General features: G+C 42.0%; 1 protein-coding gene across 1 annotated transcript in view; it reads left to right on the forward strand.

Annotated features, from left to right (window-relative positions):
- The window catches only part of ADAMTS19 (ADAM metallopeptidase with thrombospondin type 1 motif 19), a gene marked incomplete at its 3' end in the record, with an annotated part of 395,950 nt that overhangs the window by 148,597 nt on the left and 225,426 nt on the right, over nucleotides 1-21,927 (forward strand). Inside the window, exons 7-8 of the mRNA XM_082272872.1 lie at nucleotides 7,412-7,455; nucleotides 9,589-9,694. Of these exons, the coding sequence (XP_082128998.1) occupies nucleotides 7,412-7,455; nucleotides 9,589-9,694 (150 nt within the window). The remainder of the gene's footprint in view (nucleotides 1-7,411; nucleotides 7,456-9,588; nucleotides 9,695-21,927) is intronic.

Consider the following 21,927-nt stretch of genomic DNA (forward strand, 5'->3'; position numbering starts at 1 on the left):
CAGATACTAAATCCAAGGTCAAATTCAAAAAATCTCTCTCTTTTTTTTTTTCAATAATTGGCTTTTTTATGAAAAATTACAATTTTTAAGAAGTTTTTTTTGGTGTGATTAATAGTTAATGGGGCATGACCCAGAACCCTAGGGACTTTTTAGGGGCATTTATTGGGTTTTAGGGCTTAAAAATTGTGTTTTTTGATTACCGAAGTTCGGGTCCCATTGATTTCAATGGGGTTCTGAAATCCGGGCTGAACTTTCGGGAAGTTCGGATGTTCTGGCCGAACCGAACTTTTCAAAAGTTCGATCATCCCTAACAGTGACCTGTGATGACATGTGAGGCTCAATATTGCACAGTCCCAAGAAGCCAGTAGCCGATGGCTGAAGTAGAAGACTAGAGCAGGTAAATCCAGCAGAAGTCCCAAATATAAATAACGTAAAAAATGTGATTAAATTACACTCAAAAGGGCCTCATTGAGGGGGAACTGGTATTAGGATGGACCTAACCATAAATTGCAGGTGTTAGATGGTACAGGTAGAGGGGCAAAAAAGTCAGCCTTCAGATTAGCAGCAACATCCAATCAAGGCCATGCAAAGTGTAGCAGATGTAAGGCAAGAAGTAATGAATCTTCTAATTTACCATGAAGGAGTTATAGATGCAGTCCATAAGGAAAGGTCCGGGGGTATCTGTACCTCTATATCGACATGACCGGGTATGCCGGTATTGGCGTTCCTCATGTAGCGCTCTCCCTTCGTTTTCTCTCAGAGTACTTCCTGGTTAGAGGTCAGAACCGGCCTGACGTCATGTCCGGTATAGTAGATAGGAGGCGGGGGCGCAAAGAGGAGGCAGCCGTGCAATAGTCCGGACGTCAGATAGGTAACAGGTCCATGAACTGTGGGCAGATGACGCACCTGCTTCAGTAGCTTCTTGGATCCCTGGATAGGTCAAGCTTTTAGCATACTTCTGAGGGGATATCTGGCCTCTTCACCAGCTCTTCCTAAAATCCCGACCTTGTCTGTAAAATCGTGCGATCCTCGCACACTCTGAACATTGTCCTCTAGACTGTGTCGTCTTCTGGCCTAGCAGGCCGGAGGCAAGACCCGACTTACTAACTATGGCCTGGGTTACGGTGCTATCCAGATTGCCAAACGATGAAGCTCCCTCAAAGGGATCTTACACTACACCAACTAGAGTCGGGATCAGCAAGCCCAGGCCCCAGCCATAGCACTTGCTTTTCTGTAACTGACAGGAGCATAACCCATGCCACTATGCGGATGATGACATATGGAGCCTCACCATGGAAACTGACACCTGCTCCGGCTCCTGAACTACCGAGTTTATAAAAATGCTCTTAAATACTGCGTCAACATTCTTCTTCCATGTTTTCATCACTTTAAACATGGCCACAAGTGCCCAGGTCGACTTTTAAGCCATTCACTGCATCCTCCAAGGAAGAGCGACATGCTTGTTTGCCTCATCAGGGCCTCAACGACTGTAGAGGCAGCCTTTAGATGCTTCACATCTTTATCTCTGAATAGATAGAGCTTGGCCATCTTGATCAGAAGGGAGGTGTATCTAGTGGCCTTGCTCCACTCATCCAAAATTATGTCCCTTATTTCCATTAGGAATGGGAAATTAGAATGCTCTCTCTAGAGGTGCTTAAAGAACCTCCTCTTGCTTTGCAGGAGACTCTACAGGTTAGACTTATGTAAATGCCCCCTGGGAAAGTGACCACCCCCTTTTCCAACTGCCTGGGCTTAGCATGGCTCACACAAAGACTTGCCCTCTGAGACATAGGTCCTGCATCCCCAGCAGGCTCCTTCCTTGGAGCAGCTGACGTGCCATGTATTGTTAATCTGACCAAAAAGAGTGCCCAGGCAAGCAAGGAAAAGGAAGGGTTAAACACACATCTCATACCCGCTACACAAGGGCTGGCCACAAGCATGGGGGGGCAGTGATACATCTGTGATACACAGACAGTTAACCTGCACTTGTGAAAGAACCAAGGCAGGAACACACACACACAGGCAGCACACAAGGATGTTAATGCAGAGCATATAACTGTGATGATTGCTCACAGCATTTAGGGAAAACTGCTGCAAGCTGACCACAGAGAAGTCCCAAAATCAACAGTACTGACCGCTGCTTGAATTTGTCCACTGTAATAATGCCACCACTGCCCACAACACGCATGCGCTGGGTCCCTGGGCAGGAGTAACCCAGGGACACCAGGCCGGAAGAGAGCAGCTGTTTGGAAGGCAAATGTGCTCCAGCCAACATAGGCTGGAAGACACTAGAGCCAGGGAAGAAAACAGACAAACACACACAACTGCTGCCATGGAATATGCAATATAAAAGTATACATGACTGCACAGGGGCTGTCAGGTAAATAGTCTTTTCAATTTTTTTTTTTTTTTTTACATAATGTCACTTGTGCAGTACAGCACCATCATATAACTGTTTTAAATATGTTTTCTTTTTTCTTTCCTTTTTTTTTTTTACATTTTTTTAAAACTACTTTTAACTTTTACTTTTAATTTTTAACTACTAGTACTTTTTTTTAACATACTGTGACCAGAGCAATACAGTGTTACCATCGTAAAACTGTACCACTCTGGGGAGTTGATCAAGATTTTTATTTATTTTGTTTATATACTAGGTACTACTTTTCACATGGTAGAGATTTTCTGCTTGAAGCTTGAAGCTCTGAAACACTCAACAAGGCAAATCCTATTCATTTTAATGGCCCCCTGCTCACATCTGAACGTTCTGTTGCCTGTAGCTAAATGCCTGTCACTCAGAAAAGTAAATGAGCTACTTTTTGGCAGATTGGCCCCATAGACTTATTGGGAACACCTGAAAACGCACAACATGAGTATTTTATGAACGTTTTTTCAGCTCAAACAGCAGCTTTCCACCAATAATTTCCTCCACTTGTCCTCCCACTAGAGCTTTCTACTGGCTAAACAATAACAGCTGAAGCTGTAAAACACTTGTAATACGCTTCTAAAATTCATGTAAAACATGTCTAAAAATGCTCAAAAACTCCCAAAAAATATGCCTGAAAGTTAATTAGTTCAGGTGTGAATGTAACCATTCCTGTTATGGTTGTGTTAACTCACGAGTAATAATGCAATGTGTTGCTGCGCATTAAGGTGCGTTATGGTGAGTTTCCCCAGGGCAGCCCATTGTTGTGTGTTGCACTATGCTGTGCAGTTGCCTCTACCACCATTGAAACTGTGTGTTGTGTTGATGAACAAAAACGTGGCAAAGCAGTGCACCATGGTACATGAGTTGCCATGCTTTGAAAAATGCACATTCTCCTGCACAGCATCAAAATGCACCAATGTAAACGGGGCCTTACAGTGCTTTCCAGAAAAGTTTACTGTGCCTTCTTCACATTGGTTAAGATTTACACGTATAGAGTCCATGCCTGAAATATATAGAGGCAGACATTATCTACATGCATACTGGTCTAGACTCAATAGGACAAAGAAAAATATGGAGTATGAATCCTGCACCTGAAGTCCATTGGCCCCATTGTACCACTAAAGAAATAGCCTGCAAATAAAAAAAATAATAGTTTCTCAATATTAAAGAAGAAGTATATATTTATTTATTTTCTTTGACCTGCAAAAGTAAAGGCATAATGTGCTAGTATGTGATGCATACTAGCACATTATGTGAAACTTACCTGCAAACAAAGCCCTCTTTGTCACTGCTTGAGGCCGCATCCATCTTTACCTATCTTCCTTTCGGGTCTATGGACTCCAGCTGTGTGACTAGCCGGAGCCACATGACACCAATCCCCCGGTCACGGCACAGGGCTCTGAAGAAACAGCACGGGTGGTCGTTCCTTCAGAGCGCATGCGCTGATGATGTCATCGGCTGCATATACAGTAAATATCCCCTAAACGGTGCATGTTCATAAGGTAAGCCTTATTATAGGATTACCTATAGGTGCAAACAATAAATGGAAGTTTAATTCCTCTTTAAAGACAAAATACCAAATGTATCTTGATGCATTTGTTGCAGTCATTCTTTTCTTTAAGCTGCTTACACTAAGGTAGGCTTCCACACCTTTCACAGCTTATCCTCCTCATACATTTCTCAAGGATGTAACAGAAAGATCCTTATCTAATATAAGGTTCCAGGAATAACTGTTGCAATTAACACTATCTTTTTGACATATCTGTAATAACAAAGAATCTTAACATCTCTTAACAACTCCATCTTGTCACATGCAATTTTATATTTCATGCAAAACCTATGTTTCACTGAATGTAACACAGGACTTTGGTGATATAAGTAAGGCATTGTGGTATGCAGATCATTTCACATCCTTTTTCTGTAGTTTGAGCTGATGTTAATCTGTGAAACCTAGTGCTTATATTGCCGTGTAAATGTTGTTTGGAATGTAAGTGACTTGCTTCCCTGTCAGATGGAATGACACATGGAATGCAGAGTAAATTAAAGTAGTATTTTGCTGTAGGTTGTATACAGCTATGGGCATTGTCAGTGCAATGACCTTTATCTACTTGCTGTGCTACAAGTCATCTATGATTAGCACATATATACTTGCTTTTTCGTTTTGACATGTTCAAATCACAGTGCTATGGTATACTGTACATATACAGCATAACGTACAGTACCCGTTGTATGTGAATAAGAAGGTGAGAAACAGTGAGATGACTTCATATATATAAATCAAAAGTATTTCTGCGCTATATCAAAAAAAATGTGAATAAAAAATTATGATATGAAAAATAAGCTGCTTACACAGACCCATTGAAAAAAGTCCACATAATATGTAACAGAAATTGTGTAGCGCTAATACATTAATGGTGAAAAAAAAAGATCAATAAAGTAGTGAAAATTGACACTCTAAATAATAAATAATGATGAACACTCTAAGGTGTAAATAACAATGATGGAGAACAAACAGTCCCAGCAGAACAAAACATGAAAAAAGTCCTCTGGTATGGAATATACAATATAACATCCCTGGGTAAAGAGTGAAAAAATGTGCTCAATAGAAGTGATGAAAAACTAGTGGGAAAAACAATAGTCACAATAAAAATCCAATCTAGAGATCTATAGGCAGCACCCGTGAAAAGGAATGCATGGTAAACTGCTTACCAGACCCTTAAGGTCTTCAGAGCATATAGGTAAACCACAGATTGCTTGTATCATGGGAAAGGATCAAATAGATTCCACAGGAACACACATCACGTACTAATAAGCGATAAATCCAATGTTGATCAATATGGAAAATCCTCATATGAATATAGCCCACACATAGGTGATGGAGAAAAAAGAAAGGGGCACATAACGTAATACTGTCATGAGATAAAAGCTGTTTATTTTAAAAGTTACACTTACTACAGGTTAAAAGCAGATTAGCATAAATCATGATGTAAGAACGGGGCTGCGGCGTCCCGCAGATACAAGTGGAGACTCGGAAGACATCAACCTATGACGAAACTAGTCGGGTGGTTCCAGACACACTTGTATAAAGTACTCGAAACCCATACTTGAGTAAAAGTACAAGTGCTCGATCAAAAAGTGACTTGAGTAGAAGTGGAAGTGCTCTATCAAAAAGTGACTTGAGTAGAAGTACTAAAGTATTCAACATTTTTTGTACTTAAGTATTGCAAGTAGTTTTTTTTTAATTTTGCTACTCAAGTACTGAAAGTAAAAGTATCAGTAGTTTTTAAAAAAAATTGGTACTCAAGTACTGAAAGTAAAAGTACAAGTACTGTGTTATGTAGTTATTAAAGAAAGAAGTCAAAAGTTTGAACATCATATTGTTTTTTATTATTTCAAATGATTAACCTAAAGGACAGTCACAATTTGGCTGTAACTTTTTGTAAACAAAAACAGATAAAGTATGTTCCTCCTTTCCCCCTTTAAAGCATCCCTCCTTCTCTTCTCTGCATGTTTTTTTTTTCTCCACAGCTTATTGGTGCACAAAATCATATATAAACCAATGTGATATGCAACAATATATTCCAATAATGAAATAAAGGAAGAGTGTATGAAATCAAAGTCAATAAAAAGTCTATATATATAATGCAATAATACCATATATATGTGACAAAACAAGATGAATATATTTTCAAAGGTGCAGGAATCAAACAGGTGCTATTCCAAATAATAGGTGCAGACTCCCACCACCTTGTGGATTTCCCCCTTACCCGGCGGATGAAGGTAAGTGCAAAATAATATCCAAATAGACTCTTGTGAAACAAAACTGCAAAACCTGTGCTCTCAACTTCCAGTGAAAAAAGCAAAATCAGCCTCTTACCAGAAAAAAGGTCTATGTACGCTTGTGACTCTCCTTGGTTGGGGGAGGTTCTCTTCCCCCTTAACAGCAGATATGTAGACCATTTTATTTATACATAAAATAGCATTTATTTTCGAATGCGCAGATTTACACATGGCATTATACACATTTTTTTGAACTTCATGAAACCTGCCATCTACTGTTTTACTAATTGTAACGAGTACCTATGCAGCACAAAAAAAAATATCGGAGTAGAAGTATTGAAATCATCGAAAAAATGTAGTGAAGTAAAAGTGAAAGTAGAAGAAAAAATTCTACTCCAGGAAAGTACAGATACTGCCTCTCGGTACTTAAGTACAGTAGTGAAATAGTTCTACTTAGTTACTATACATCTCTGGTTCCAGATGTGACGTTGCCACGCCCCTACTGTTGGTCCGAGTCTCCACTTGTATCTGCGGGACGCAGCAGCCCCGGTCTTACATAAATATTGATCAACATTGGATTTATCGCTTATTAGTATGTGATGTGTGTTCCTGTGGAATCTATTTGATCCTTTCCCATGATACAAGCAATCTGTGGTTTACCTATATGCTCTGAAGACCTTAAGGGTCTGGTAAGCAGTTTACCATACATTCCTTTTCACTGGTGATGCCTATGGATCTCTAGATTTGATTTTTATTGGGACTATTGTTTTTCCTACTAGTTTTTCATCACTTCTATTGAGCACATTTTTTTCACTCTTTTCCCAGGGATGTTATATTGTATATTCCATACCAGAGGACTTTTTTCATGTTTTGTTCTGCTGGGACTGTTTGTTCTCCATCATTGTTATTTACACCTTAGAGTGTTCATCATTATTTATTATTTAGAGAGTCAATTTTCACTACTTTAATGACTTCATAAATGCCTATTCTACTGAGCCAATGATATACTTTATGTAATAATATACACAGCTGGCAATACCTTGTTATAAATCCAAATCCTTACTATTTCTGTAGTCTAGGTCGCAGTAAAAGGTTCTTGTTTTTACTCACTGAGGCATATTAAATCTGTGCAAATGGGTCACATAGTTATTACTTGTCAGACAGTGTTAATTGTGATTAATGTGTGCTTGTTCCCCCTCCATCTAGGACGGATTTCTGTGTCCATAAGGATGAACCATGTGATACAGTTGGTGAGTCAAAATGTAATATTATATTTAAATAAAGTGTAATATATATATATATATATATATATACAAGTTGTGTATCATCAGTCATGAGAATGAAAATCCAATTCTGCCTGTAGGTGGCAGCAGTTCCTGTCTATTGAAGTCACTCAGACGTTTTCTGCCCCAGTCCTTATCTTGTTGTTGTCATGTTGCTTATCCTATGGCAGGTTTTCCAACCAGTCGTAAGATTTAGAAAAAAAGAAAAAACAAAACTAGGCATTAAAGTATACCGAAGGGTTAAAAAGCCTTTCAAAGTTTTATTGCTGTGCCCCCTTTTGTGGAAATTCAAACTCTCTATTTGTCTTGGTGGCCATTTTTAGTTATCAGTAAAATGGGAAGAGCAAGAAACCAAGGGTTAGGCCCCTTTCACACATGCGGACCGTTCAGATCCACCTGTCAGTTTTTCAGGCGAACCTGAACAGATGCCCCATTCATCTCTATAGGGCAGCGGATGTTAGCGGAGACATGTCCGCTGACATCCGATCCGATCATGTCTGTCAAATCCAGACGGATGGAAACCCTATTTTCCATCCGTCTGGTGGATCATAGAGGACAGCGGGGATCTGATACCTCCGTCTCCGCACACATAGCAGGGACGGAGCTGTCACCCGCCTGCTCAGCAGGGATTGGCAGATCGATCCCCCGCTGAGCAGAACGGCTCCGTCGACGGAACGGAGCCGTGTGAAAGGGGCCTAAATCTTTCAAGAGGGGCACTTGCTCTGGTGACAATTGTTTACAACTGTCAAAGAGGGACTTTTAGAGATTTCCTCCCGCTTCCTGTCTGGTCTGAGCCTGTGTTGAACCATAAGGTTACAGAATATGAGCAACACTGTTGATTAGCAAAGTATTCAGTAGGGTGATTTGGAGAACTGGGATTCTCCTCTCATGTGAGAACAGCAATACGACTCTCCATGGGGTGCCAACACACTTGTTTGTATCCTTGCTGCATCACTTGGGCAGATAAAAAAGTAAAACAAATAATAATTACTGTATATGCAGCCAAACTGCATTACTTTAATACATTAAGAGGGTTCAATTGAGCTCTAATGTGGAATTGTGGCCAGGCTATTCATGTTTTTCTTGTACTTTACTGAGAAATTAAAAGTTTGCAAACAGGCAGGCTTTTTTTTTTGCAGAAGACACTGATTATGTCTCTTCTGAAATAAAGGATTCTTACCTATCTGTTCACAATCTTTTTGACAATGTATGCATCCATGGGAGTTACAGTGTGTCACCCTGATGTGGCCAATTAAGGTGGCCGTAGATCTTGGATGCCACATCATGGGAGGAGAGTTGAGTATAGTTTTATTTTAGCAAGAAGTAAATAATTGTTAAAAAAAAAACAGCCACCCACCACTGATCTTTGAAGCTATATGCACTATGCATCAATTAATCTCAAATGTGAAATAGAAGCATTAAAGTTATTCAGGACATTCTCTCATTAGCTCCCCCCCTTCCCCTCCCAGTCGTGACTTGGAAGCTTTTCAGCCTTGAAGATGTTCTGGAAGGGGGAGTGAACAATATAAATGACTTGAGTGCTTCTGGTGTTAATTATGAGAAATAATTGCGCCACAGTGTCCGTAGCTACAGAGGTCAGTGCAGACTTATTCTAAAGCTTATTTGCTGTTGTAAATACTTGAAATGTATAGGCTGGCCATATGCATTAACAGTTTTAGATGACTGTAACAATATTACTTTTATTGTAAAGTGATCATGAAAGGGTGTGTCTGAACATATTTTGGTTTTGTTCTGCTTGTTAGAACTTTATTCAACAGTAAAAAAAAAAAAAAGCAATATGTTGCTACTGTGCTATTTATATTGTCAGGGAGCTCCTCTAATATACATTAATTTTAATTTTACAATTTACACTAAGAATAATACTTTTTTATTCATGAATTTAGGATCAATTAACAAGTCCATCACACCAGGATAGGATCATTACATCAAAAAAGTGACAGTTATTTTCAACTGAATACAATAATTCAGTCACATGGCTAAACTAGAGATCCTTATCCTTTTAGTGAGGGCTTGTAAATTGATGCTCTTATGTAAGGAAAAAAAGGATTAATTCTAATTTGAAATTAAAATGTATTTCAGGTATTGCATATCTAAATGGAATGTGCAGTGATAAAAGAAAATGCATCATCGCAGAAGATAATGGGCTAAACCTTGCTTTTACTATTGCTCACGAGATGGGTCATAAGTAAGTTTATATAAAAATAATTTACACTTTAAAGAAAAAAAATGTAAATATACTGTACGTAGACTGAATAAAAATATACAGTACATAGAGTATTTTTGTTAATTACCAAAAAATATAGGCGTTACATAGTCTGACATTGTAACTGCAGTTTTGTTTGATCTTCACCTAAGTAGTATTAGATCCTGGATCCTAGGGCATACACAGACTTTAGAGAAGATCAGCATATCCCAACATATCAATGTTTTATGAATATTTGTGAGTATTGATTGAGTGATGTAATACATGGCATAACTTTGGAGAACAGAGATTCGGTACATCAAAAATATAATACATTCTGAATGTAACTATGGAAAATTAGAAAATATTCATTGATGTCACCCAAATTTGGATTGATATATATATCTATACGATTTACACTTATTTCACTTATTGTGTGATCGATGTAGCACTTCTCCTCCTGGGGTGATGTGGACTGACCCCCTGCTTAGTGTGGCAGGCTTACATTTCCTTCTCAGGTATAAAAATGTAAATGTACAAGATAGGAAAGGTTTGGCACTTTAAAGGCAAAGCTACCTCTAGATATCCACTCCAGCATTCAGCTAAAGACCTTGAGTCACTGGCGCATGCCACAAATTGAGGCACGGCCCAAGAAAATAAATTTGTAATGATAAACCCCCACACTGTGTAAAGTGTATCTGAAATCACAAAAAAAATGAAATGTTTGCTATGTGAAAACTTGTGCAAAAACAGTTGCTGCTCAAAAGTGCAAGTGCTCTATAGTGACCAACCCAACCTAAAGCCAACTGTAGATTGTTGGGCGAGGCCAGCATTGAGTTTAGCAAGTGGTGCTGTAGCTTTTCAAGCATCATCGCCATAAACCAATTAGGTGATTTCACAGCGTGATCTCTGGGCAGTTAGACAAGCAGTGGAGAGTGGAGTTTACAAGTGGTAAGGCAGCGTACATTAGTGCAGTTTATGATAAGTAAGGGATCAACATCTTCTGGTGAGTGAGCACCCCTACAGGGGCATTCGGACCAGTACATGAGGTTGTTTGATTACAGACAGTGAAGAATGGTCATGCTGGTCACATGGCACTGTATATTCAGATTTTAATTGCACTGTCAGAACATTTTGTATATAGGCACTTTATTTTTTTTTTACATATGTGAGTTTAGTTGACATATTTGGTTGAATCTGTTGATGTATGTTTATTATTTATTTATTGTGATACACTTATCACCACTTGCACATTAGTGGTCGATGAGGCACCAGCAATGGTGACAGCGCTGCTCCTTTTACATATTTGGTTGGATCTGCATGACAGGTCGTCATATGTCTTGTCAAGCATGTGGTGCCCAAGCGGCTGGTGTTCTTGCCATGCTTGATCCGCTTCAGACAGATGTTGCAAACAGCAACGTTGCGGTCTACTGCACATGTGCTAAAAAAAGCCCACACTAATGAACTTTTGTAATTCCGCAGGGAGTTTTCAGCAGCCTGCACCTGTGGAGCGCTGTGCTGTGATGCAATAGGTTGGCTACTCCTATGGTGGTCCCTAGAGCATATCCTGCCTCATTGGAGTTGTGCCTCCTCCTCCTCCCCCTCAGTTTCCTCTTCTATCCTGTCAGGCACCCAAGTACAGTCAGTGACCTCATCATCCCCTTCTTCCTCATCACTGGAGCAAACTTGGCAGTATGCTGCAGCTGAGGGAACATGACTGCTAGTTTCTTGTCCGTCATTGTCACTATCTCTCTCAAGGCTCACGTTATTCCCTTCATCAACCTGAGAACCAACATCACAGCATTCAAATTGCTGCCCATCCTCCAGCAACATGTCACTGACTCCTCCGTGCATGATGGTGGGGCGTCAGATTGAGTAGCTGTGGAGAAGGAGCCTGTGGAACGGGCCACTTTGGCAGCTGCAGTGGAAGGCAAACTAGTATGAGCTTGGGTGTCAGAGGACGAGGAGGATGAGGACAGTTTATTTATCCACTCCACCAACTCTTCTACATGTTGTGGCTGAATAACACGGCCAGCACTGGAAAAAAAGGATGGGTGTGCTCCGCCTGAGGATGCACCATGTCTGTGGCCACCACTTTTCACTGTGGACACAGAGGCTGCTTGCCCTCTTTTCGTGGCCTGTGAGCGTCTGCCTCTCCTTGCCTTTCGGACATGAGGATTTTGGGGGGTTTATTACTGGTTGATCAATATATAATCTATATATAATGCACTGCTAATATGTACTGAATTGACCGATAAATACTGAATGGCCTGATATATACTCAAGTGGCCTATATATCTATATAGATATCAATTTATGGTCTATACCAAAACGACCAATAGATACTGAATGGCCTGATATATACTCAAGTGGCCTATATATCTATAGAGATATCAATGTATGGTCTATACAGAACCGACTGATAGATACTGAATGGCCTGAGATACACTCAAGTGGCCTATATATATGTAGATATAAATATATGGTCTATACTGAAACGACCGATAGAAACTGTATGGTCTAATATATACTCAAGTGGCCTATATATATTAGATATCAATGTATGGTCTATACTGCACTGACCGATAGATACTCAATTGCCCTATATATGTATAGATATCAATGTATGGTCTATAGTGAACTGACCGATAGATACTCAATGGCCTAATATATACTCAATTGCCCTATATATATATATAGATATCAATGTATGGTCTATACTGAACTGACTGATAGATCCTCAATGGCCTAATATATACTCACTTGTCCTATATATATATATATATATATATATATACATACAGGGCTCAAAATTTAAGTCCTGAGCTACTAGCCAAGCCTTAAGGGTTACTCGCCACCAGTTACCCCACACAACTCCTACCCTGCCCCGCCCCTGATTCGGCCCCTAAACACGCCCTCATAAATTATCTCATAAAATTACATGGTTAAATGTTTTTGCATTGATGCAGAAGTTATAAAAATAAATATTAATAAATATTAATAATGTTTTCAGTGCCCATCAGTGCAGCCTCATCAGTGCCCATCAATGCAGCCAATCAGTGACCATCAGTGCAGCATCATCAATAAAGCTTATCAGTGCAGCCTCAACAGTGCCCATCAGTGCAGCCTTATCAGTGCCCATCAATGCTGCCTCCCCTGTGCCCATCAATGCAGTCTCACCCATACCCATCAATGCAGTCTCACCCATGCCCATCAATGCAGCCTTGCCAGTGCCCATCAATGCAGCGTCACCCATGCTCATCAATGCAGCCTCACCCGTGCATGTGAATGCAACCTCAACCGTGCATATAAATGCAACCTCACCCATGCACATCAATGCAACCTCATCCATACCTCTCAGTGCAGTTTCACGCGTGCCCGTCAGTGCTGCTTCGCCTGTGCCCGTCAATGCAGTTTTACCTGTGCCCGTCAATGCAGCTTTACATGAGCCTGTTAATGCAGCTTTACCTGTGCCCATCAATGCAGCTTTATCTGTGCCCGACAATGCAGCTTTACCTGAGCCTGTTAACGCAGCTTCACCTGTGCCCATCAATGCAGCTTTATCTGTGCCCAACAATGCAGCTTTACCTGAGCCTGTTAACGCAGCTTCACCTGTGCCCATCAATGCAGCTTTATCTGTGCCTGACAATGCAGCTTTACCTGAGCCTGTTAATGCAGCTTCACCTGTGCCCATCAATGCAGCTTTACCTGAGCCTGTTAACTCATCTTCACCTGTGCCCACCAATGCAGCTTTATCTGTGCCCGACAATGCAGCTTCAGCTGTGCCCATGAATGCAGCTTTATCTGTTCCTGACAATGCAGCTTCACCTGTGCCCATGAATGTAGCTTTATCTGTGCTCAACAATGCACTGACCAGTGCTGGGGAAGAGAGAGAGAGGAAGAGGAAAGCTGGCTGGATAATGACAGAGTATGGGTCATCCCGCTGTAACAGCTTTAAATGTAATTGCCGGGCGTTCGCCGACACACACAGCCCCGCCTCCTAGCCTGGCTTATTTGATAGACGTCACACGTCCTTGTTGGCCTGGTGTTCTGTCTATTAAAGAAGCCAGGCTAGGAGGCGGGAATATGTGTGTCGGCGAGTGCCCGGCAATTACAATTAAAGCTGTTACAGTGGGATGATCCGTGCTCTGTGATTATCCAGTCAGTCGGCTGGCCAGCTTTCCTCTTCCTCTCCTCTCTCCCCCTGAGCGGCTCCCGGAGCAGCCCCACACTCGCCCTAAACCATTTTCCACAAAATACGAGCAGGCGAGTGGAAAATTTGAGGGCTGTATATATATATATATATATATATATATAAATATATTTATATATATATATACATAGATAGATAGATAGATAGATATCAATGTATGGTCTACACTTAACTGACCGATAGATAATCATTTGCCCTATAGATATATATTTATATATATATTTATCAATGTATGGTCTATATTGAACTGACCGATAGATACTCAATGGCCTAATATATACTCAACTGTCCTATATATATATGTAGATATCAATGTAAACTCTATACTGAACTGACCTATAGATACTCAATGGCCTAATATATATTCAATTGTCATATATACTGTATATATATATATATATATATATACTGTATATCAATGCACTGTCTGATAAACTGCAAATCACTTTCCACTCCCTGCCTCATTCATGATCCTTTCCCTGCCTCAAACACTTCCTATCTTGCCCGCACAGTCACACACTACACGCGGCTGCTGTGTGAGCAGCCTTTATATAGTGTGGGGCGTGTACTTAGCCCCTGAGCCATGGTTGGCTAAATCATGGCAGAGATGATTTGATTGGCCAAAGCATGGAGGTCAGGGTGCATGCTTTGGCCAATCACATAACGCACTGCAAGCGCGCGCAGTGCATTATGAAAGCGGGCGCTCAAATTTCCCACAAAGAAGCACATTTGTTCATCATTCGACGAACGAGCAAACAGCCAATGTTCAAGTCAAACTTACGTTCGACTCAAACTCGAAGCTCATCCCTAGTCCCTACAATATTTCTGTTCTATTCAGGGATATAAGGGATTCATTATTTACATACATTGCTGGTCCATGTTTATTTTTATGTTACAATCAAAATAAAACAGATTTGCTTTAACAATAGAGATGGGCCAAATACACCCTGGTTCGGGCCAGATTTTTCAAACATCGCAAAAGTTCAGAGCCAAACAACGAACTCCATTAAAGTCTATGGGACCCGAACTGGAAAAATCAAAAGTGCCCATTTTGAAGGTTTATATGCAAGCTATTGGAAATACAAAGGGTATGGGGGTACAGGTACTGCTCTAAGGGACATTTATCAATGCAAAAAAAAGTTTTAAAAAAATACTATTTTTAAATGAGCAATGATTTAATGATGCTTCAAGTGAAACAATAACAATGAAAAATTCCTTTAAATATAGTACCATATAAAGTCCAAATACTATCACATGAATGAAAGTTCATAATGGGTGTTGTGATAGAAAGATAAAAAGTTTTGATAAAATTGAGCTCGAAGACACTTCGCCACATATGGTTCCCAGTTGGAATATCATGCAGCTTACATCTATCACCAGGTGCAACTGACCACCACCATCTTAGATGTAAAAAATGCCTGCTTTCCAGCAGTACTGGACCTCTTTTTTACAGGAGGCCAGTAACGCTTTTGGCTTTTTGCCCCACCAGGGCCTTTAGATGGTGTTCCTGCAGACTTAAGGGAACTGGACCATAAGGGAAAACAGCTAGAGTGTCCGTGTTGCCAGGCTCAAAAACAAAAACAAAAAAGTGCTCCACATAGTATAAAATCTAATGACACTTTAATTAAAATAGTGGAATTACACAATTAGGAGGTTAAAAGCACATTTTAATTCTCACCATGAAAACAAATACCCACACATCCACACAATAGAGATGACATCAGTGCATCGTCCGCCCACTTCCACTTTACTATGCTAGAAAAAATTTCTGAGGTATAAGGGCACTGCACACAAGCTCACACTCAGAGCATTTGTTTTAACTATAGATCGACCGATTATCGGAAACTCCGATATATCGGGGGCCGATATGCACTTTCCCCGATATATCAGAATCGGCCTTTTAATTTACCGATATTGTTGATATTTTCGTGACGTCATCACGTATTTTGTGCCACACGCCTCCGCACACTGGACAGCTCTTAGGCCTCCTCCCTCTGCCTCCTTACAGTGTCTTACCCACCGCTGCCACACTGGAGTCTGCATGCGGCACAGGCGGTCAGTCTGGAGAGTCGGGACAAGAAGAATTCTGCTACGTCTAGTAAGTGCAGTCTGACACACGTTCTGTATTCTATCTGTTCTGTGATAAATGATAACAGTGACCAACAAACACTCTGACACATGTTCTGTATCTCTCTGTTCTGTTCTGTAACACAGCCGCCACGGCCACCCACCCACAGCTGCCCGGTGCCAGCCAGCAACCCAGTCCCACATAGTCCAACCAGCCAGCCACAGGCCCTGCCTGAGTCCTCCTCCTGACTGCACCAGCTCTCCAGCCACAGGCCCTAAGCCTGTACGTGCCAGGCCAGCCACCACACAGGGTGCCAGCCAGACAGACACTACAGGGTGCCAGCCAGACAGCAACCCACCACAGGGTGCAAGCCAGCCATTCACCCACCACACAGGGTACCAGCCAGCCACCCACCACAGGGTGCTTGCCAGACAGCCACCCACCACAGGGTGCCAGCCAGCCACCCACCCACCACACGGTGCCTGCCAGCCAGACAGCCACCCACAACAGGGTGCCAGCCAGACAGCCACCCACCACATGGTGCCAGCCAGCCACCCACCCACCACATGGTGCCTGCCAGCCAGACAGCCACCCACAACAGGGTGCCAGCCAGCCACCACAGGGTGCCAGGCAGCCAGCCAGCCACCACAGGGTGCCAGCCAGCCACCCACCACATGGTGCCTGCCAGTCAGCCAGCCATCCACAACTGGGTGCCAGCCAGCCACCACAGGGTGCCAGCCAGCCATTTTGTGCAAGCCTAAATTAGTGTCTGACTCTTTCTTGTTTCAATGGAGATGGATGGAGATAGAAAAATTAAAAGTGTGGTCTGGGAGTATTTCGCTTTTCCATCGCCAGGAAAATCAGTAGCACTGTGCAACACATGCAAAAACAATGTGAGCATAGGATCAATAGATGCAAAAACCAAAAATATGTCTAATCTTTGGGCCCATCTAAGAGTTCATCATCTTGAATTGTATCATGCAGGACAGAAAAAACAAAATGAATCACAAGGTGAATCATCCCTATCCCAGGCCACAATAGCAGATATGTTTCAGAAATAAACCAGGTGGCTAAAATTTGATGGAAGTTCACAACTGCTGGACAGAGTAATCACTGAGATGATGGTCACTGATAACCAGCCATTTACAATAGTGTCTGACTCTGGATTTAAGAGGTTGGTCCATAGTTGAGCCAAGGTACACACTAAAGAGTGACAAGTTTTATTGGACTGAAATGCTGCAAAAGATTCACCAAAAGGTCGTTGCCAAATTTAAGACTATGCTGCAACCAGGGAATGCTGGCAACTCACTCTCATTTACGACGGACTGCTGGTCAGGACAAACAGAATCACTAATGAGTCTTACATGCCACTACATTGACAGCGGATGGACGAGAAGGCATTTGGTGTTGAATACAAAAGTGATGCAAGGATCCCACACTGGGGAGTACATTAAAGAAATGTTTCTAGGCATGCTAGAAGAATGGGGAATCAGCAAAGACCGAGTGATTCTTGTGCTGCAAGACAGTGGAGCGAACATGGTTAAAGGTATGAGACTTGCAGAAGTGTCAGACCTCAGTTGCATGGCACACACCCTCCAACTGGGGGTAAATGATGGTCTGTCACACCAGAAAGCTTTGCTGGACATTATTACCATGCTGAAGAAGTGCGCAGTCCATTTCCACCATTCTGTTCTTGCCAAGCAGCAACTGGGGTGCATTCATGAAGACCTTGCCCTACCCAAAAACAACCTGATACAGGCTGTTCCAACATGATGGAACTCAACGCTACACATGTTACAGAGGTTGCTGGAGCAGAAGCGAGCTCTCACTATATATTCTGGTGAATATGGACTTGGAGGACATTCTTGCCCTACTGCAGATCAGTGGGGCATAGTAGGCAACATTATAGAGACGCTCGTACCCATTTAGGAAGTTGCACTGGAGGTGAGTCATTACGACTCATCTGTTTCCTCTGTGATCCCATGTGTGAGAGTCCTGAAGATGCTTCTTCAACAGAATGAAGGACCCAACACACGTGGCATCAAAGCATGTAGGCAGGCCATGAGGGACAGCCTCGCCAAAATGTTTGAGAAGCATGAGGAGAATAAAACTGTTGTGCTTGCATGTCTTTTGGATCCTCGATACAAGAACAATCCTTTCTCTTCTGATGATGTATTGGCCAAGGCAAAGAAATGGCTGACAGAAGATATTCAACAGAAGGTGCAGGAGGTTCCTCCTGAAGAAAAGAAAAGTCAAGGACAAGAAGAGAATGTTTCTGATGTTGAAGAGCAGGATGCAGGAGAAAAATGTCCCAAAAGACAACGGACAGAAGAGAAAATTCTTAGGGTCAAATAGATGCAATGTTCAGCGTTTTATTGGGGGCCTCATGCAGAGGATTCATCAGAATCGGCAATAATGAGCCTGAATGATGAACTTCATCTCTATTTGAAGGAACCAGAAGTTGACAGAAGAAGTGATCCTCTTCAGTGGTGGAAAGAAAATGAGGTACGCTACAAAAGACTTGCTTCTCATGCTAGAAGATACCTTTCTGCTCCTCTTTCCTCAGTACCAAGTCAGTGTGTTTTTACTGAAGTGGCAGCAATTTATGAAAAGAAAAGAAGCCATTTAACTGGTGAACATGCTGAAACGTTATGCTTTCTGCACTATAATATTGTTCTACTTAACTGGGAGTATTGATTTGAAAGTGTAGCTAGTCTATAGTAGTGTCTATCCACCAGTCCACTGAGACTGTCCAATCCACGGTCTAGCTTGTGTCTATCTATTTGTTTCTAACAGTTTTGCACTGACTGTGCTGCGCTGCAGTTAGTGCAAAAGTGATAGAAAAAAAAAATAGACATACAGAGTGGATTGGAGTCAGTGCCAGTGGACTACTGCTGCAGTAGAACGCCACTCACTGCTGCGATAATTTTAAATCAGTAGTGATTTAAAATTATTCCAGTGAGTGAGTGCCCTACTGCAGCAGCAGTACACAGTCCAATCCACTGTGTAGCTGGTGCCTTGCTTTTCTTCTAGCAGTATTGCACTGACTGCAGTAGTTGCAGTGAGTGCCATACTGCAGTGCAGATAGTCCTCCACTGACTCCAGTCCAATCCACTGTGACATGTGTAGCTGTTGCCTTGCTTTTCTTCTAGCAGTAATGAACTGACTGCACTGCAGTAGTTGCAGTGACTGCCATACTGCACACAGAGGTAGTTCTCCACTGACTCAGAGTCCAGTCCAGTGCAATCCACTGTGACATGTGTAGCTGTTGCCTTGCTCTTTTTACAGTAGTTGTGCAGTGTGTATGTGTATTTTATTGTGTAGCTGTTGTTGTTGCCTAGTTTTATTCCTAGCAGTTTTGCGCTGACTGCACTGCAGTAGTGAATTAAGATTTTTACATTTCAGTGAGTCCACTACTGAAGCCCTTTATTATACATTAATGCACAATCAGATGATGTGAATTGCTAATGTCCAACTCCTTGCAATTTAAGTTTTCCTATCAGTTTTTATGCAGTTAAAATGAAGAACGAGCACTTAGGCTACGTTCACATCTTGGCGTTGCTATTACAGGCGTTTTTATGAGCGTTTTTTCAGGCGTTTTTATGGGCGTTTTTGCAGGCGTTTTACAGGCGTTTTTACAGGCGTTTTTTGTGCAGGCATTTTTAGATTGACTAGAGACCAATGGAAAACGCCTGTAATCTGCCCAAAAAGAAGCTCATGTACTTTTTTGAGCGTTGGGCGTTTTGCTCGCGGCGTCAAAACGCTCAGATGTGAACAGGGGCCATTGAAATGAATAGGATTTGTCTTGTTGGGCGTTTTGAGAGCTGATCCTAGAGCAGAAAAACGCCCCCAAAACGCCTACATGTGAACGGAGCCTTAATATTAAAAATGTTTATAAATAAAGATTAACATGTTTGTTAAGAGATTTCTGTCGTATTTTGTGTTTTTTTGGGTAATTTTTTCATGTGTGAAAATATCGGCCAATATAGGCGGATACCGATATGCGATCGGCAAAATATCGGCATTGGTATCGGCAATGAAAAAACGATATCGGTAGATCACTAGTTTGAACCACCAATTCTGTTTTAAAGTAAGGAGAAACTAAGATCAGTTCTTTATGCAGCGGGGAGATTTACGAAAACTGGTGCAAGCAGAATTGGGTGCAGCTTTGCATAGTAACCAATAAGCTTCTGGGCAAAGCTGAATGGGGATGATAGTATACACTGGCTGGGTATAGAGGGAAAGGCATCTCATCAGGCTGCAGTACATAAACTGCCTTGGATTTGGACAGGAAGCAGCAAAGTGACCTTTCACACCACAGTGCCAACAGCTCATGCAGTGTTAGGGCTAGTGCTTCGCCTCACAGGAGACAGTGGCCTCTGGCAAAGGAAAGAAGTGGGTGAACTGGTTATGAGCCCGTCCTTGAAAGCAACATCTGCAGCCAGATCCTCTGCTGTTTTAGAACTGGTGCAGTCAACTCACCACTGTAAATTTTTAAACAGGTGCCATCAGAAAACAGTCCATGACTCTTTGGCCTGGACTCCTGCCAACAGCTCTGGCTGGAGTTGTCACTTTACAAGATGGCTTGTGGCATGCAGCTGAGCACAGGGTGACTTTTCCAGGTGATATGCCAGGCATGGGCCTGCTTCGTTGGTATCACCATAGTCAGACCTAGTCAACAGAGGATCTTTGTCCTTAGACTTCAAGTGATTAAAGTGGAGCTCCAGCCCCCCCCCCCCCCCTACCAAAAAAATGAAAAGTCAACAGCTAAAAATACTGTAGCCGCTGACTTTAAATATTAGGATACTGTACCTGTCTACTAATCCTGTGATGTCGGATCCATAGCCGATTTTTCAATTGGCTCTCGGTTGCTGCAGCCGCAATCTCTTGTAAGGGAAACTGGCAGCGAAGCCTTGCGGCTTCACAGATGGTACTGTGCATGAGCGAAGTGCACTGCCCTTTGTGAGTGGCCCGGCAGTGGGGGAAGGGGGGCGACCTTCCGGGGGACTTCACTGCAGCGAGTTAACCCAGAGGTGGGAACGGGTACCTGTCAAAAACGGGTACTGGCTCCCCCCTGAAAGGAAGGAAGCAAACAAGTGGAGCTCCCCTTTTGGGTAGAATTCCCCTTTAAGCACATACAGTGGGTATGGAAAGTATTCAGACCCCCTTAAATTTTTCACTCTTTGTTATATTGCAGCCATTTGCTAAAATCATTTAAGTTCATTCTTCTTCCTCATGAATGTACACATAGCACCCCATACTTACATAAAAACACAGAATTGTTGACATTGTTGCAGATTTATTAAAAAAGAAAAACTGAAATATCACATGGTCCTAAGTATTCAGACCCTTTGCTCAGTATTTAGTAGAAGCCCCCTTTTGATCTAATACAGCCAGGAGTCTTTTTGGGAAAGATGCAACAAGTCTTTCACACCTGGATTTGGGGATCCTCTGCCATTCCTCCTTGCAGATCCTCTCCAGTTCTGTCCGGTTGGTTGGTAAACGTTGGTGGACAGCCATTTTTAGGTCTCTCCAGAGATGCTCAATTGGGTTTAAGTCAGGGCTCTGGCTGGGCCATTCAAGAACAGTCACGGAGTTGTTGTGAAGCCACTCCTTCGTTATTTTAGCTGTGTGCTTAGGGTCATTGTCTTGTTGGAAGGTAAACCTTCGGCCCAGTCTGAGGTCCAGAGCACTCTGGAGAAGGTTTTTGTCCAGGATATCCCTGTACTTGGCCGCATTCATCTTTCCCTTGATTGCAACCAGTCGTCCTGTCCCTGCAGCTGAAAAACACCCCCACAGCATTATGCTGCCACCACCATGCTTCACTGTTGGGACTGTATTGGACAGGTGATGAGCAGTGCCTTGTTTTCTCCACACATACCGCTTAGAATTAAGGCCAAAAAGTTCTATTTTGGTCTCATCAGACCAGAGAATCTTATTTCTCACCATCTTGGA

The sequence above is a fragment of the Pelophylax lessonae genome (genome assembly GCF_965119305.1).
Source record: "Pelophylax lessonae genome assembly, chromosome: 1".
Lineage (NCBI taxonomy): Eukaryota > Metazoa > Chordata > Amphibia > Anura > Ranidae > Pelophylax > Pelophylax lessonae.